Source organism: Salminus brasiliensis, chromosome 13, assembly GCF_030463535.1.
Source record: "Salminus brasiliensis chromosome 13, fSalBra1.hap2, whole genome shotgun sequence".
In the NCBI taxonomy this organism is placed as follows: Eukaryota; Metazoa; Chordata; class Actinopteri; order Characiformes; family Bryconidae; genus Salminus; species Salminus brasiliensis.
Genome location: NC_132890.1, coordinates 28249172 through 28264731, shown reverse-complemented (window position 1 = coordinate 28264731; position 15560 = coordinate 28249172). Strand labels below are relative to the sequence as shown.

Genomic DNA, 15560 nt, shown 5'->3' with positions numbered 1-15560 from the left:
CGGACAGTTCTAAAGAGGCGAGTCAGTGAAGCGCTGCTGCGTTCCCGGGTTAGCAGTGAAGCACGGTTCTGTCTGAAGCCTCGTTTCACTTTAGAATATCAGCAATCACACATGGCATCGGGGACACCGTGAGTTTCGTTTATTTGACTCTTTCCCCTCAGTTTTACACTAGCTAGCTACCTGTGCAGCGTTAGTAGCTAAACCAGACCGACAAACAGGTCGGTAAAGTTATTTGTAGCTAGTTAGCATTAGCATAACATTTTAGCTCGCTAGCTCGAACGGTTCAACAGGCCCTAGAGATTAAGCGTTAAATATGCAGACTCCTGAATCTTATTCATCGTTGTAACTAAGGAACAGGTAGCTAGCTAGCTATCATTTGAGGCGTTGTGCTGAAGTGTGTGTGTGTGTGTGTGTGTGTGTGTGTGTGTGTGTGTGTGTGTGTGTGTGTGTGTGTGTGTGAGTTTCAGGCGAACGCGGAGCCGCTAGCTGGCTGCTAGCTGTAGCCTGTGGAGGCTTGTGTTTTATTTTATCTTTAAATGTTGATTTTGCTTAGTGGTTTCTGTTTAAAGTACCTCTGGCAGATGGAGGGTGTGAAAGCGGCCTCTCTGAGCTAAGAGTCCCGCCGATACTGCCCTCCTATAGTAACGTTAACTCGATGCAGATGCTGAACAGGCCGCCGCCTCCCAGCCCGAGCCGCGGCCTACTGTCCTGCACACAAACCCGCCTTTGCCTCTTACTCCAGTTCGCTGCTTCACGGCCTACACCGCGGCTTCTGAAAACAAACACATTTAACACATTTGTTGGAAATATGTCTTTTATTCATTTAGTTAAAGCGTCTGTTTACATTAACACAGCAAATTATGCGCTCAGTGTAGCCTGAGCTTACTCTAGATAGGAGAGGGTTTGAGGTGAAGACTAACTGCAGTCCTCTTATGTAAAGTCCTAGGCGTTGACTGGGATTATTGGTCATTTGATTGATGGTAGTCAAAGTTGGTGTTTTGTGTGTGTGTTTTTTATTTTTTTTATTATTATTATTATTTATTATTCAGGTGCAGCAGAATCCAGTTTGCAAGAAGGCAAAAAAATCTTTCTGAAACTTCAGATTAATCTTTTAACAGAACCGATATGTTTTAGACTTCCCACCCTTGTAGTATGTAGTAAAGCCCTGTTGCTGACTGTCTTTTGTTTGTGTTTTAGGTGCCTAAACAGTCGATGGGATCAGCCCAAGCCAAAAGCAGACATGCTGCAGGGCATTCTGGGAAATGTGTCCCACACACACTCACCTCACACGTCTTCGGCTCCTGCCAACTCTGTAGTAGGTAGGGTGGGTATGCAGTTCTCTGCATCAGGACCCCCAGGCTCGGTGGTGCCCGCCACCCCTGGGAACGACTCGCCGCAGGGAGGGGTGGAGATGGCGGCTGCAATGGCAGCTAAAATTAACGCCATGCTAATGGCCAAAGGAAAGCTCAAACCCCTGCAGCCTTTACCCAGCAAGGTAACGCCAGATTGCACAGATCTACAGCTGGATGTTCACCATATTTGCCAGTAAAGGATATTGCTGTAATTGTGTACAAGGGGAACTATAGATTTCTCATTTTTCACATAATTCAGTGTTTGAGGGGAAACCTATTCAGAGTGGGTCCGGTGTGATGTTTCATTGTAAGGAAACTTGCTGACTGATTTCATTTGTGATGAATTGCGTGATGCTGTGGCTACAGCATACACAGCTATTTTACTTATAATCCAAACATTTGTAAACCTGCACTTGTTTTCTGGGTGTCTTATGTTAAGGATGGTAAAATGGTGGCAAATATAAAAACACAAAAGTCATGTATCTTACTCTAATGATTTTTAAAAGCGCAACTTGGACCCACAGTCTTCTCAAGACTACAGTAAAATCATTTATAATAAACATTAGTAGGGTGCTTTTAGAGGCATTGAACTTAAGATATCTGGTTCCATTCACAACCACTAAACAATTACAACTCTTAAGTTACTCTACAACGGGCCATTTCATACCAAACTACGGAGTGACTTTGGTCACATCTTAACCAGAGAATTGTGCAGAAAAAATGTGGGAATCTGTGGGATTCCTCTATTAAGAAATCACGTGTGCCACCTTTTTATTTTACAGAAATTAACTTTGTTTACTAATTAAGTTAATTCTGTTTAGCTGTGTATGCTCAAGTGTCTGTGTGTCTGTTTGTCCAGGTGCCGTCCAGTGTTCCGCAGCCTGTCAGCAGCGAGGAGATAGTGGTCACTGAAGTGGACATTAATGATGTTCCAGTAAACTGCAGGAATCTGCTCACTAAAGGCAAAACCCAGGAAGAGGTCTGTTTCAGTGGAACTGATCATCAGTGCTGATTTTAAAGTGCTAAATTGTCACACTTTCAAACTGTGAAATTGTTCCTCCATAGACCTGCTTAAGTGGTTTCTTATACTGTATCACTTACTGTATGTACTCTATGGGTAAAATCTGGTCCTTAACACTTCTCTTCTCTTCTCTGCAGATCCGACTATACAGCGGTGCAGTGGTGTCCACTAAAGGCCTCTACATGAGCGATGCTGACAAATCTAGCAGTACAGGAATGTAGGTTCAAAATGACTGTCCAGATAACTGAAACCTAAAAATAGGAAATGTCCTTCTTTATGTGTAAGGCATCCAGCTAAACTGGAACAGTCTGACAAGAAAAAAAAATGGAAATCTAAAGTATGGCTGCTCATTGACTCCAGATGACAGATGTGTTTTTAGCAATGTTAGGCTAGCATCTACCCACCATTGTAAGCTAAAGGAGTATGTGTCCGATACCAAGCATGTCTTGGCGGATCCCAAGTGACTGCATTTGGAATTGGTCTGTTTGTATGTGGGGTTTGTGGTGTGTGAACTTGTCCTTTAATGTTATTGTCTTTCTTTTTTTGCTGTCCCTTAAAGGGAGAGGCCTCTTTATCTGCATGTACAGGGCCGTACTCAGGACGAGGTCAACAGTATGTGTACTTTATTTTATTGCATACACTTGGAATAAAATATTAAAATTATTATTAAGAGCTGGTTGACTTCTCTTTTATTTTCAGAGGCAGTAATGCGGATTAAGGAGATTATCTCAGAGGACATTCTACGGGCGTCTGGAGGGCAGCAGCCAGCAGTGATGCCCACAGTTCCCATTTACCCACAGCCCCCCCGCCCAGTGGCCCCTGCGCAGCCCCTCCGGCCTCATCTGCCCGCCAACGCACGCCTACCGAATGCCCCAGTAACGCCTGCCCACAGACCCCCGCCTCCACACTCGGGGGTAGGTACCACGCACTTTACCAACACATTTGAATGTGTTTGGAGGTTAATGAAGGCAGAGTCAGTGAAGACCATGTGGCTCTTGTTGATACTCACCTCCTACAGCAGAAGGAGCAGCAGGGAGAAACTGGCTGGAGCTCAAAATTCCTGCCTTCACACTGCTTCTGCTCACACATTCTTTTCATTGTACACACCACTATTCATTTCACTACTTCCCTAGTGAATCCCAAACTGTAAGACTGTACTACAGGAGTTCCATATGTGTTTTTATTTATTTATTTATTTATTTTTATTTATTTGTAAGTTTTAAGTAGATGTACTAATACATACGGCTGAATTGCAGTGAACATAATACCACACAATAAAGCCTTACTGAAATCACTGCAGTAACTTGCATCTGTGTAACTTTGCAACGGTTTACAGCTTTAGGGCAAGCTGTAGTGTGTGCTTTAGGTTTGGTTCAGCTGAAGGGACTGAAACCTCCTGCTTACCAGACGAATGCCTGTATTTGCATACTGGAATATAAAAGGCTCCTAGGTTTGATGATGGTTGACTCTGGCCAGTCATGAACGAACGTTTTTGCTCTTGTCTACTTGGTGCCTTACATATATTCTCTAAAATGAATATAATGAAGAATAATTAGCAGGTTGGGTATGGTTTAAAATTTTTTTACAAATCACAAAGTAGCATGGGATGTTGCATTTTACAGCCCTGATTTTATGTAATCAGCGTTTTATTGGGTATCTGTTTCTGGGTTACTCTTGTCTGTCTAGACCTGCATCTAAAACTAACATGGAGATTTTAAATAAACAGTTACCATTTAATTACCTCGATTTTATTTTACCAGTTAATCACAATGATTTACCATTTTTTTTATATAAAATTGATGTATAAATTGGCTTATTTAATATCAACAGAAAATCGCAGTCTCCTGGTGTAGAATTTGAGTTTTGAGGTGTCTCAACTTCAGTCTAGTCTCATAGTTTTGTAACGGGAAGCAAACATTCATGTGAATCGCACCACAATACCAGACTTTCTGTGTTGGAAACAGCAAATCAAACCATACAGACCACGAACCACTTGAGGCTTTATCTACTGACAGGTTGACTATACCTACTTATGTGATATTTAGTGGTGCTTCCTGAGGCTCATTGAGGAGTGAAATTAGGACAAGGATGCGAATGGAGTTTACAATGGCTGGTTTAGTAGTTCACCACTCACTTTTTGCTCCCGGCCTACTTGTGACTAGATGGACTAGTCTGTCTAGGCGTTAGCAGTCTGTTTGATGCTGTTATTGTTTCACACGCAGCTGCAGCATCAGTTTAAGACTAGGGTTGTGTAGATCTTCAGCTGAAGACGCTGTACACGGCAGTCTGTCAGGATAACAACCGTTCTTGCAGGTTTTTGTGACTTGCTGCCGTGCCTCAGGCTGAGCTCAGTGTTCAGTTATTAATTGGGGGGTGTGGCTTAGTGTTAGTGTAAAGTGTAATTGATGTGCCTCTGGTGCTGGTTGCAGAGTTTTGTCCACACTAAGATATTTGTAGGCTTGGACCAGTCGCTGCCGTCCTTCAACGTGAACGAGAAGGTGGAGGGGCCAAACGGTACATACCTGCAGCACATCCAGACTGAGACAGGGGCGCGTGTGTTCCTCCGGGGGAAAGGGTCTGGATACATCGAGCAAGCCTCACGCAGGGAGTCCTTTGAACCGCTTTATCTGTACATCAGGTACTGAGCTTTACACTCATGCGGAATAGGAATTCTAACCTCTTTCTGTTCTAAAATAGATAATATTCCAATATTCATGGGTAATCTGGCTGAAATTCAAACATTATTATTATATAAACAAAATTATTTCTTAATGGAGTTGAAACATGTATAATTTTCTTTCTAAAAATGATGTAACTTGGATTAGTGGCACTCAAATACTTAGATATTGCATTTTCATTCTTATTGAAAACAGATGATCAAGATGTTTGTGGAGTGCAGCAGGATAAAGAGCTCCCTGGTGATGCATGTGTAGTTAATGATGAACTACTTTTTCTTTACAGCCACCCAAATGCTCCTGGACTGGAAGCAGCCAAGAAACTCTGTGAGAGCCTTTTAGAAACGGTATGTGTGAACCGCCAACACTCTAGATTTGCTTAAACATACACTATAGACAAGTATCAGGACACATCTTTTAATCATTGAGTTCAGGTGGGTTCAGTGGTGAACCTAAGTTGCTAATGGAAGTGTGTTTATGTTGCAGGTGCGGGCAGAGCATGCACGCATGCTGTCTGTGTACACGGCCACAGGCTCTGCACAAGGTGACGCTTTTTACACCCTACCACTGCTAATCCCACCTACCTTTATACCCACATCCCAGATTTAGAGTTTGGGTTCATGACCGTGTAGACTGTGGACTCCTTAGACATTGCATTAGTAGCTTTTTGAGTGTGATTTTTAAATGTGTGTGTTTGTGTGTTGTAGCATATCCAGCTCATGGTTACTCCTCTAGCAGCAGCAGCAGCAGCTACAGCAGTCAGTCCTGGTACGGCTACCCAACTAATGGCTATGCTAGCGCTTACCCATCATACCCTGCTGCAGGTGGGTACTGGAACAAAGCCAGCGGACCTTCTGGCCAGACCAGTGCCAACACACAAACCCCTGGACCCACACAGGGTATGGTGCAGTACCCTGTCTGCCCTCGCCAATCATCCACCTTCTTGCTGCAGGTTGGTCTCTTTCATGTTTGATTTTTCTCATTTTCTTTACATGCAGAATCTTAAATTAGTGATTCCATTTTTAATGTAACAATATTAGGATTGGAGTGTGTTGATGATTACTGTCAGTTTGCAAATAATAAAATGATAAGAAAAGTTTTGTGGGTTTTTTTTTTTTTTTTTTTTTTTTCAGCAGTGGCTTTACTGTGTTATATTTCTACATCACACTAACCACATGTGTATCAATTTATACATGTATGGTATTAAACACCCTGATTGAACACTTGATTTGTGTGGTTGTTAGGATGAAAGTGGCTCATCAGGGTCTGCAGTGAACACCTCATTCAGCCCTCCAGACTCCAGGAGCCCAAAGAGACGTTTTATAGAAGACGGTGAAGAAGAGAAAGAGCAGACCGAGGTAGGGACGTTTGCGAGTCGTGATGTTGACGCCTGTTTTTAGAGGGTCTGCTGCTTATTCCAGCTGAAAATGAACAAAGGCACAGTTCTTTGAGAAATAAATGCTCAATTGTGTATGTTTGTGTTTTCTACCCGGTAGAATAAGCCTGATTCAGTGAGGGAGAATGAATGTAGTCCTGAAGGTGGCAGTAAATCAGATGGGTAAGATGTTTTGTTTTCTCACCCCTGCTTTGTGCATTATTGTTGGGAGTCTGTATTTTAAGGTTTGTGACATCTGTGTGTAGGGTGTTGATGCCCCCGCCTTCTATCCCATTGCTCCCAGCTGTGCGAAAGAGACCGAGAGAGACCGAGCAACCTGCGCTGTCCCATACAGGTACTGCAAGTGAACCAACCATTCAACCCTAAAGAATTTATATTGCAATACCTACATTTTAGACCGTGTTCATTTATCATTTGTGCTCTCGCATGCTCAGGCTGGGGGAAGGAGGAGGAGGATGATGATGATGACGAAGAGGATGTTAAGAAGCCAAAGGTGTCCACGGATTTATCAGGGCTTGTCCCATATGGAGGAGACTCCTCTGATGAGGAAGAAGAGAACAGGAGGAAGAACAGTGCATAGATGTACATATGCGAACAGCATAAAGCAGTGTTGAAGACCCCACTGGATCTCTCGGCTTGAACTTTTCAGGTTTTGGAAAATGGCGAAATTGTTCCTATGGAATACAGAAATAATAAAATTAATTGTTACTCAGGTGGGTCTGAGGCTTTTATTTCATTCTCTTACTGGAAAGTGTGAATTTTATTCAAATGAATAGCGGAAGCATATGTGTATAATCATTCAGCTCATCAGTCTGTCAATTTATATTGTGCCTTTCTTAAATTTAAGGACCTTCCTGAGCCGTCCTGCTCAGTCGCTGTGTTTAGGGATGTGTGATGTATTTGGGAGTGGTCAGGCCTGTGTGTAGTGTAAGCGCTCCAGGTTTGTCCAGGGCGAAGCAGGGCAGAACGTAGTGGTGGAAGCAGCAGGTGAAGGTGTGCAGGTGCTGACGGAGATCGGAGTTGTAGAAGGACAGAATTCCACGCTCATAATCTAGAAACACTCCTATCCTGAGCGGCTGTACTGTGATCCGCACATCTGCGCTCCAGCCGTTATGTAGGAACTCATACTTGTGTCTGAGGAGAGACAATGTGAAAAATTAAACTTTTTTTTTTTAAATTATATATATAAAAATAATAAATGCCACTGTGACAAACTATTGACATTTGGTTTCTGTCACCACCACCTATAGTGACCAGGTTCAGAGTGGTCTGGTATAAAATGGTTAATCTCAACCACTGATTATAAAAGCTGGTTGAATGTTAACCTTTAAATACAGAGTAATGTTTAGAACCACTATGGTGCACCTTGGAACGTCCAGCAAAAGATAAGAAACAGCATTTGCGAAGCAGGAAAGCACAAAGCCATGAAAATGCCAAAGAAGTGCATGAAACTCTGGCCTGGTATATGTAAGAGGGCTTTGTTCTGATTGGCTGCCCTGTACTGTGCCTTGTTCTGAAAGCAGTCTGGCCTGAAATTGACCAGGTAGAAAAACCTTCAGCGATCCATTGGCTTCATGATGGCAAGGAATAGTACAACATTAAAAAGGGTTTATTGGTTGTGAACTCATATGGTGAGCTTTGAAACCTAAACTGCAATTTAGGACACATGAGGACGAGTTCAGACAAGCTGGACACAGTGTGTGCGCACACCGTTTTCCTTACCCTCAGCTTGATCACTGTAATCAGATGCCTGCACTGACTAATCCAGCTGTGCTAAGATAAAGGATTTCCATGGCAACTGTCTCACCTGGAGGGTGTGAGGCTGTGTCTCATGCACCAGGAGGTGGCGTTAGCGCCTAGGTAGGAGGTACGCTGTGTGTCTTCATAGGCCACGCCAACTCGATACTCCGCCCACTCATCCACCTCAACCTCCCAGTAGTGCTGCCCTCGGACCGGGATCAGATCACCCAGCACGGCCACACAGCTACACACACACAGACAGACAGGGTCAGATTTGCACACCCCCGCCTGGAAAGGTGTGTTTGTGTCTTGTCTCTGTCTCAGACCTGGAGAACGTGCTGTCACTGAACACCATCTCGCTGAGTGGAAGATCCTCATCCAAGAAGAACATAGTGGACCCATCAGGTGATACGGAGAGAGAGGGGTGAGCTGTCTCCTTTAGCAGATGGAAAAATGTACCTGCATGGACACAGACTCTCACTTATGTCTTTTTTTTTTTTTACATCAAGCATGAACATACTGGTCTGCTCAAGATTAGCTGGTCATGGTCTTTGTGTTTGTACTAACACAATATTTTAGACTAATAATCACTAAAATCAATTTCATTGCAAAGTCACATCACTAAATGGACCTAAAACACAAAGATAAATGGGTAAATGGGTCTAAAACACAAAGCTCCATTACTATTTGGGCCTAAAGCATGAAGCTTAATCACTTAACAGTCAACTGAATTTGTAAATTTGTGTGTACCTGTGGTAGAGATGGTAATTGGTGGGCTCCTCTCACTGGCACCCCCTATATTAACTGCCCTGATGTAGATTATGTAGCGTGTCCATGGCTGCAGTTGGACCAAACACTCACAGGTGGGAATCGCCACAATGGACCTGCCACATGCACACACACACAAAAAAAAGTTGGCATGATGAATGAAATAAAAACAGAAAGCAGTCATTTGTACATTTACTTGACTTTTATACAAAATAGAAATCATCATTTTGTAAAGAGCCACAGCAATTCATCCATGAAGTGGCAGACCATGTAAGGTTTTAGAGCAGGGTCGAGGAGTTCTAAAACCTGCTGTTAGAGCTGCAACTCCATATTAATATCTACGGATTTAGAACGGGAGGTCATAAAAGCTCTTGTAGGTGTAATGTGTGGATGTCCCAATACTTTTGTCCATACAGTGTATGTAAACCTTCGTCTGTAAACATCACTCTCTGCTACATCCACACATGCAAATTAGAGCTACTATGCAACGCAGAAGCCACAAAGCAACACTGGCCAGAAGTGCCACGGCCTTCTCTGGTCTCGGCCTGATCCGAGATGGACAGTGGCACTGTGAACGTGTGTGTCTGACAAGTCGAGATTTTAAACAGTATTTTGAGTGGGGCATGGGCAGGTATGTGGGTTGGGATGCAGTGTATGTACTCACTAGTGTTGTGATGGGGTCTGTATGTAGATAGTACATAGTGTGAGTGTATGTGTGTGTGTGTGTGTGTGTGTCTCACTCGGTCACACTGCTGTGTGTATCAGCTTCGCTCAGCTCCAGCGTGTAGGAATCGACTGGGTTAGTGTTCCCCGAGTCCCACCGAACCAGCGCTGCCTCCAAACAGCTCACACACTCCTGTGGTCTAATGATAGGGGGAGAGGGGACTACACATACACACACACACACAGTTTAGGGACCTAATAAGTAATTGCAGTCCAGGCAAGGCCGAAGTCATCTTCTGCACACTTAATCACTTAAGGGTGCAGATGAGAATGGCAACTTCAGCATTGTTGAAAGATTATCAAACTGTGTGTGTGTGTGTGTACCAGTCATGTAGACTGCTCTCTCGCTGGTGGGGCTGATTCCAGTGGTGTTTGTAGCTGTGACCCAGAACTCGTACTGAGCATTTGGCAGCAGATCCTTCACCACACAGTGTGTTTCCTTCACCCTCCGCACTGACACTTAGGAACACACACACACACTCATCAGTAACCGTGGCGATCCTTAGGTTTGTATCACTAACAGTTGTTATCCTGCTGTGATGTGAGGTGATCTCGGTAACCCTGGTTATTCTCAGGTTAGTGTCAGCATCCATGGTTCCCCTCAGGTCAGAGTTGGGCTACCCTCAGGTTTGTATCAGTAACAGTGGTTATCCTGCTGTGGTGTGGTGTGATGTGATATCAGTAACCATGGTTACCATCTTGTTCCATTTCCGTGGTGATGTCCTCAGAGATCTGGCGGCAGTAGAGCTGGTAGAAGTCCACGGTGTCGTCAGAGAATAAACTCCAGCACACACGCAGAGAGGACGTTGTGGCAGAGTTCGCCACCTGGGGGTTCATCACCGGAGCAGAGGGAGCTAAAACAAACAAAAAAAACCCCACACAAACACACACACACACACAAACCACACTGTTAAAGCCAGTTTACGACTCAGCATAAAGCACAACTCAACACAGTATCTTTATCTAGTTTTGACAGATTCCACTGGTTAGTCTTTTCTGTCTGTGGTGGGAAGTACTGTGTAAACATCTCCGACAAGCTAGCTAACATTCAATCATTCAGCTATTTATAAGCTGATCAGGAGAAAATCATCATGGTAAAACACATGGCCTAGCAAACCTACCTAGCTACACTATATAGACAAAAGTATTTGGACACACCTCTTAATCACTGAATTCAGGTGTATAAAATCAAACACTTGGCCACACAGTGATGAATTAGGCATGGGCCCAAACACAGGCCATTCAAGTTTAAATGATTCACCAGTTATATTACAGTGTAGCTCAGACTTAAATTTAACATCTCTACATTGACCTGTTTTAGATCATTACACACCCCTGATGTATGTGTGTGTGAGTTGTTACAGACTCACCTGGTACCACATTTATAGATTCCATCATCTGTTTAACGCCATTCAGGTCTACAGCGGGTGTGGTAAACTCCATAGACACACCCACTTTGAGCTCTACCTCCTCTTTTGCAAATTCCTCGATTCTAATTGGACAGAATAATTGAGTTACTGTTTATATGAGAGCTGAACTCACACACTCAATTGCAAACCAATTAGTAATACTTCCTAGTTTTTGAGGATGTGGTATGTAGTAAATATTGTAGTGTGTAGCACTGATAAAAGTATGCTCAAATATTCAAGAACAGTTGTTTTTTGAGTGTGGTTATGATGGACAGTAATATCCCACAATGCATTACGCAATGCAATTGTAGGAGCTACTCACAGCAGATAATGATGCAGTGTGATGTATGTTGGCATAGCAATGCTTCCTCACTTCCTGTTAGTACCTTTTGTTATTGTGTGTAGTAACGTGCCAAGACTGCACTATTAGCATTAGTATGTTGTCTATACCTTATAATATTAGTGTGTAGTAATTAATGGGATGCAGCCACAGGCACTGTATAAGTACTTCACATGCATCATTGCCAATTACCTCTTAATGACTGGCATAACCGCCTGTCAATCAGAAAGCAGAAAGAGAGAGATACAGTTACATAGATTTATATGACTCCTATATTATTTGAATGTCTCTTTTAGTGAGTGTAACAGAGCACCATTTTTAAGCAGACCAGTAACTCACAGGGAGAGCTAGCCAGGCTAAAGTACAGCCTCCTCACTGTGGGGTTAGTTTAACACACTGCTACTAAAACTAAGGACCCCAAAGTAAACTATGAGAACCCCCTCATACACATTCACAACAGCTCTGAAAACAGCTGTTTTCACTGATCTGATCCAGTTAGTAGAGTTTTTATTGACTGTTCCAGCTCGCCCTCAGTCTGGTGCAGTTTACCCCACCTACCGGGTAAGTTGCCTCTAGCTCTGATTTAAAGTTAAAGTAGCACCATATCTGTCTCAACTGATAGGCTATATTTAGGGTAAAATTGAGGGTTTTAACTGAACTATCACTTGAATCATTCACGAGGGGTTTGTGGTCGGCAGTTTCTGATTGGCTCTGACCTGCAGGAAGGCGTTTCTGTTGGGGCAGCGGTGCAGCTCCTGTGCATGCTCAATCAGCTCTTTGCCCGTGTCCAGCAAGTGTCCACAGGCCACCAGCTGACCATACAGCGCCTCCAGCTTCTGCTTCTTCTGGTCCTGCAGGGTGGTGCTGTTTTCACTGTTCCTCTGAGACAGAGTCTGCAGAACATCACTGTAGTGCTGCTCCAGGTTCTGCTCTTGACGGCCAAAGTTCTCCTGAAGAACACACACACACACACACACACACACTCATTTAGAGACACTGTATGATCCAAAGGGTCCTGGGAACAGATAGAATTATTACTACTAGTAGAAGAACTACTACTACTACTACTACTACTACTACTAATAATAATAAAAATAGGAATATTAATATACAGTGTAGATTAGATTTTTTGACCCTGTCTAGCCCTGACCTATGTGTGTGTGTGTGTGTGTGTGTGTGTGTGTGTGTGTGTGTGTGTGTGTGTGTGGACAGTTTTACCTCCACAGTTATAAAGATCTCCTCCAGGTTACTTGCAAAGTTCTCCATCTGACTGATCTTCTCCATCAGCCGGCTACTGCTCTTACCCAGGTCTGCCTGCACGCACGCGCGCGCACACACACACACACACACACACATACACAGTTAAAGATTATGCCTTTCTAGATGATTAGTGTACACTATATGGACACATGTATATGGACACCTGTTTATTTATTGTTTCTTCTAAAAAGTGTTGATCTTGCTTTTGTTGGAGTAGCTGTCTCTACGGTCCAGGGAAGGCTTTTTACTAGATTTTGGAGCACTGCTGTGAGGATTTGATTCAAGCATCAAGAGCCTTAGTGAGTGGTCCCCAAAATCATTCCAAAAGTACTGGATAGAGCATCCAAAGAACAGTTTCACTGCTCCATTCTATAGGCAGTGCTGCTCTACAGGGACAAGACAAGCTGTGTGTGTGTGTTTGTGTGTGTGCGTGCGCATTTGCACATCTGTGTCAGCAATCCTTGCAATATGGTTAAATAATGGTTAAATAACCAAACCTTCACAGAACTTTTCTCACAAATATTTATTAATAGTATTGTTTTTTTAACTAGGTTCTAACCACTGACAGTATATAAGATTATGAAATAATTATTAATGAAATGTAAAAATGAATGCATGAAAAATTAAATGAATGAAATTATGTTTAGTGGTTTTTCTGTCTCTGTTGGCGTCCTGGCCACTCTGACCTTTATGTCTTGCACAGCCTCTGGCAGAGGGACCACCCTGTGGTGTGTGTGTTGTCCGGAGTGTGCAGGGGTACCGCAGTCGCTGCAGAAGGTGTTAGAGGAGGCGGTGGGGTTAGAGGTCACCGGCCGCTTACTGACCACCACAAACGCTTCTTCATCACCCTCACCCTCTTCATCCTCACTGACCGCCATCTCCTCTGCAATCACCTGCAGCCGACCCCTCATCTCATAAACATCCATTCTGCATGCACACACACACACACAGACACACATACACACACACACAGCCAATTTAGTTTAGATAAGCTCAGATCAGTTCAGAAAAGCTCAGATCAGTTCAGATAGGTTCAATTTAGATCGGGTCAAATCAGTTCTGCTTTGGTCAGTTAAAGGAAGCTTAGTTCAGGTTAGTTCAACTCAGATCTGAAACACTCAGTGTAGTTCAGATCAGCTCAGGCCAATTTTAATCAGCTTTGTTTAACTCAGATCAGCTCAGATCAGAGGAGTTTCTTAAAAAAAATTAGTCTTTGCGAACAACAAACAATGTACTGAGGCATGTGAGAAAAGAACGAGTAAGCCAGGTTTTGTAAGCTAAATCTTAATGAATGAGTTCACAGAGCTTGTCTCCCTGAAACAGCATGTGTTTAATTTTACACATGAAAAACATTTCAATATGTTATAAACATTATTATACCAGTTCTGAATTCTGATTCGCCCTTTGGGTGAATACTGAACTTAGGATGTTGTAAAATACTCAAATACTCAAAATGAATGCCACAAATAGTAAAAACCATTAGACTTATAAAAAAGAGAGCTTTCAAATACAGATTTTGATGGATTGATCATGTCTAATGTAAATAAACTCTTCCTCACCTGCTCTGATATTAAGGAGCTTCTGTTTCCTAAACTCAGAGCTGCTGCAGATAAGTCTCTATCAGGGCTGTGTTCCTGCAGACCATCATGCCCCGACAGCAGCCAAATATAGAGTGTGAAGGCATGCAGCACTCTCAGATATCACCCCTTCATCACCTGCCCTGTTTACTCACACACACTGACACACACTGAAACTCACTAAATACACATTCATAAACAACACTAAACCATCCAATAGACACTGGTTTAAAACTGAAAGCTGCCAAAACTTTTCTGTTTAATGTAACTCAGCTCAACACACACACACACACACACACAGCTAACACTTGTTTACTTCCCCAGCGAGCATCATTCATCCAGTTAGGACAACTCCTTTGAGATGTACTTTCAGTTTAATGAGTTAATTAGAAATGTTAATTATCATTAGCTGAGAGCACAGCTGGTGTTCTTCCCGAGACAGCCGAACCGGCTACAGGCCCTGATGATCCAGTTCTATGCAGCGACCATTGAGTTCATTCTCACACCATTCAGAACCATCTACTGTGGACTGTCCACCTCACAAGAGCAAGCTAGACTCCTGTGCAGAGGACAGGACAGGAAAGAGGACCCCTCTTACCCTGGCAAGCACGTCTCCCAACACTATCCTCAGGTAGAAGACTAAGGACTGTCAAAGGCAGTACATCTAGTCATTCTAACAGCTGTTATTGTCAGAGCTGCGGCCCTCAACTGCAGTTGACCCCTCACACTTAGAACTTTGGACCTATACAACTTCCCCTTACTGTGGCCCAGCACTGACTGTGCATGCACTGACCCAAGACAAACTCTGAAATGATGTATGTTAAGACAGTGTCTCGGTCATCAGACAGCGTACTCAAAACCGTCTGTGAAATAACTTTTGTAGGGGAACTTTTTACTCTTTCAGACGTCTGGGGTCAATTCTGACTGTGTAAGTTTCTCTAGAACCGAGCGTTTAACACCAAACCACTCCGAATGACTTTGTTCACATCTTAACCAGACAATTATGATAAGAATTTTAAGAAGTGAGTGGAATTAACATGGCAGCTTGGTGCTACTGTGGAGGGTGTGAGAGGGCTGGGCGAGCTCGTAGGGAAAGCTCGACTAAATTATGGGTTCTTCTTAGAAATTAGGTTCCACCTTAAATGGTGCAGCAGTTAAAGCACCTAAATGCAACAACTATCGCATTTAAGGTGGAACGGACACCTGGAATAGGAAACGGACTTTAAACGTCCTGAGGGAGACAGGAAGCAGCTGACAGTGGCGTAAACACACGCGCACCCACGCGCGCACACACTCTGA

General features: G+C 43.3%; 2 protein-coding genes across 2 annotated transcripts; one reads left to right on the top strand and one right to left on the bottom strand.

Moving 5' to 3' along the window:
• Positions 1-7156, top strand: LOC140575547 (KH homology domain-containing protein 4-like). The gene is made up of 14 exons (XM_072695930.1): positions 1-128; positions 1198-1495; positions 2212-2331; positions 2511-2590; positions 2933-2985; positions 3073-3287; positions 4803-5011; positions 5335-5395; positions 5535-5592; positions 5756-6000; positions 6293-6406; positions 6545-6606; positions 6690-6778; positions 6879-7156. Exons 1-14 carry the CDS (start codon positions 112-114, stop codon positions 7022-7024), a joined length of 1767 nt encoding a protein of 588 aa, XP_072552031.1. The 5' UTR covers positions 1-111; the 3' UTR covers positions 7025-7156.
• Positions 7157-7176: 20 nt separating this feature from the next.
• LOC140575548 (fibronectin type III and SPRY domain-containing protein 2) lies at positions 7177-14313 on the bottom strand. Its single transcript, XM_072695931.1, has 13 exons — positions 14244-14313; positions 13371-13611; positions 12643-12738; positions 12141-12374; positions 11617-11639; positions 11046-11167; positions 10371-10529; positions 10000-10134; positions 9693-9837; positions 8935-9068; positions 8511-8643; positions 8252-8428; positions 7177-7578 (listed from the first exon to the last, which is right to left on the bottom strand). The coding sequence occupies exons 2-13, from the start codon at positions 13608-13610 to the stop codon at positions 7326-7328; spliced, it is 1851 nt and encodes a 616-aa protein (XP_072552032.1). The 5' UTR covers position 13611; positions 14244-14313; the 3' UTR covers positions 7177-7325.
• Positions 14314-15560: the final 1247 nt, after the last annotated feature.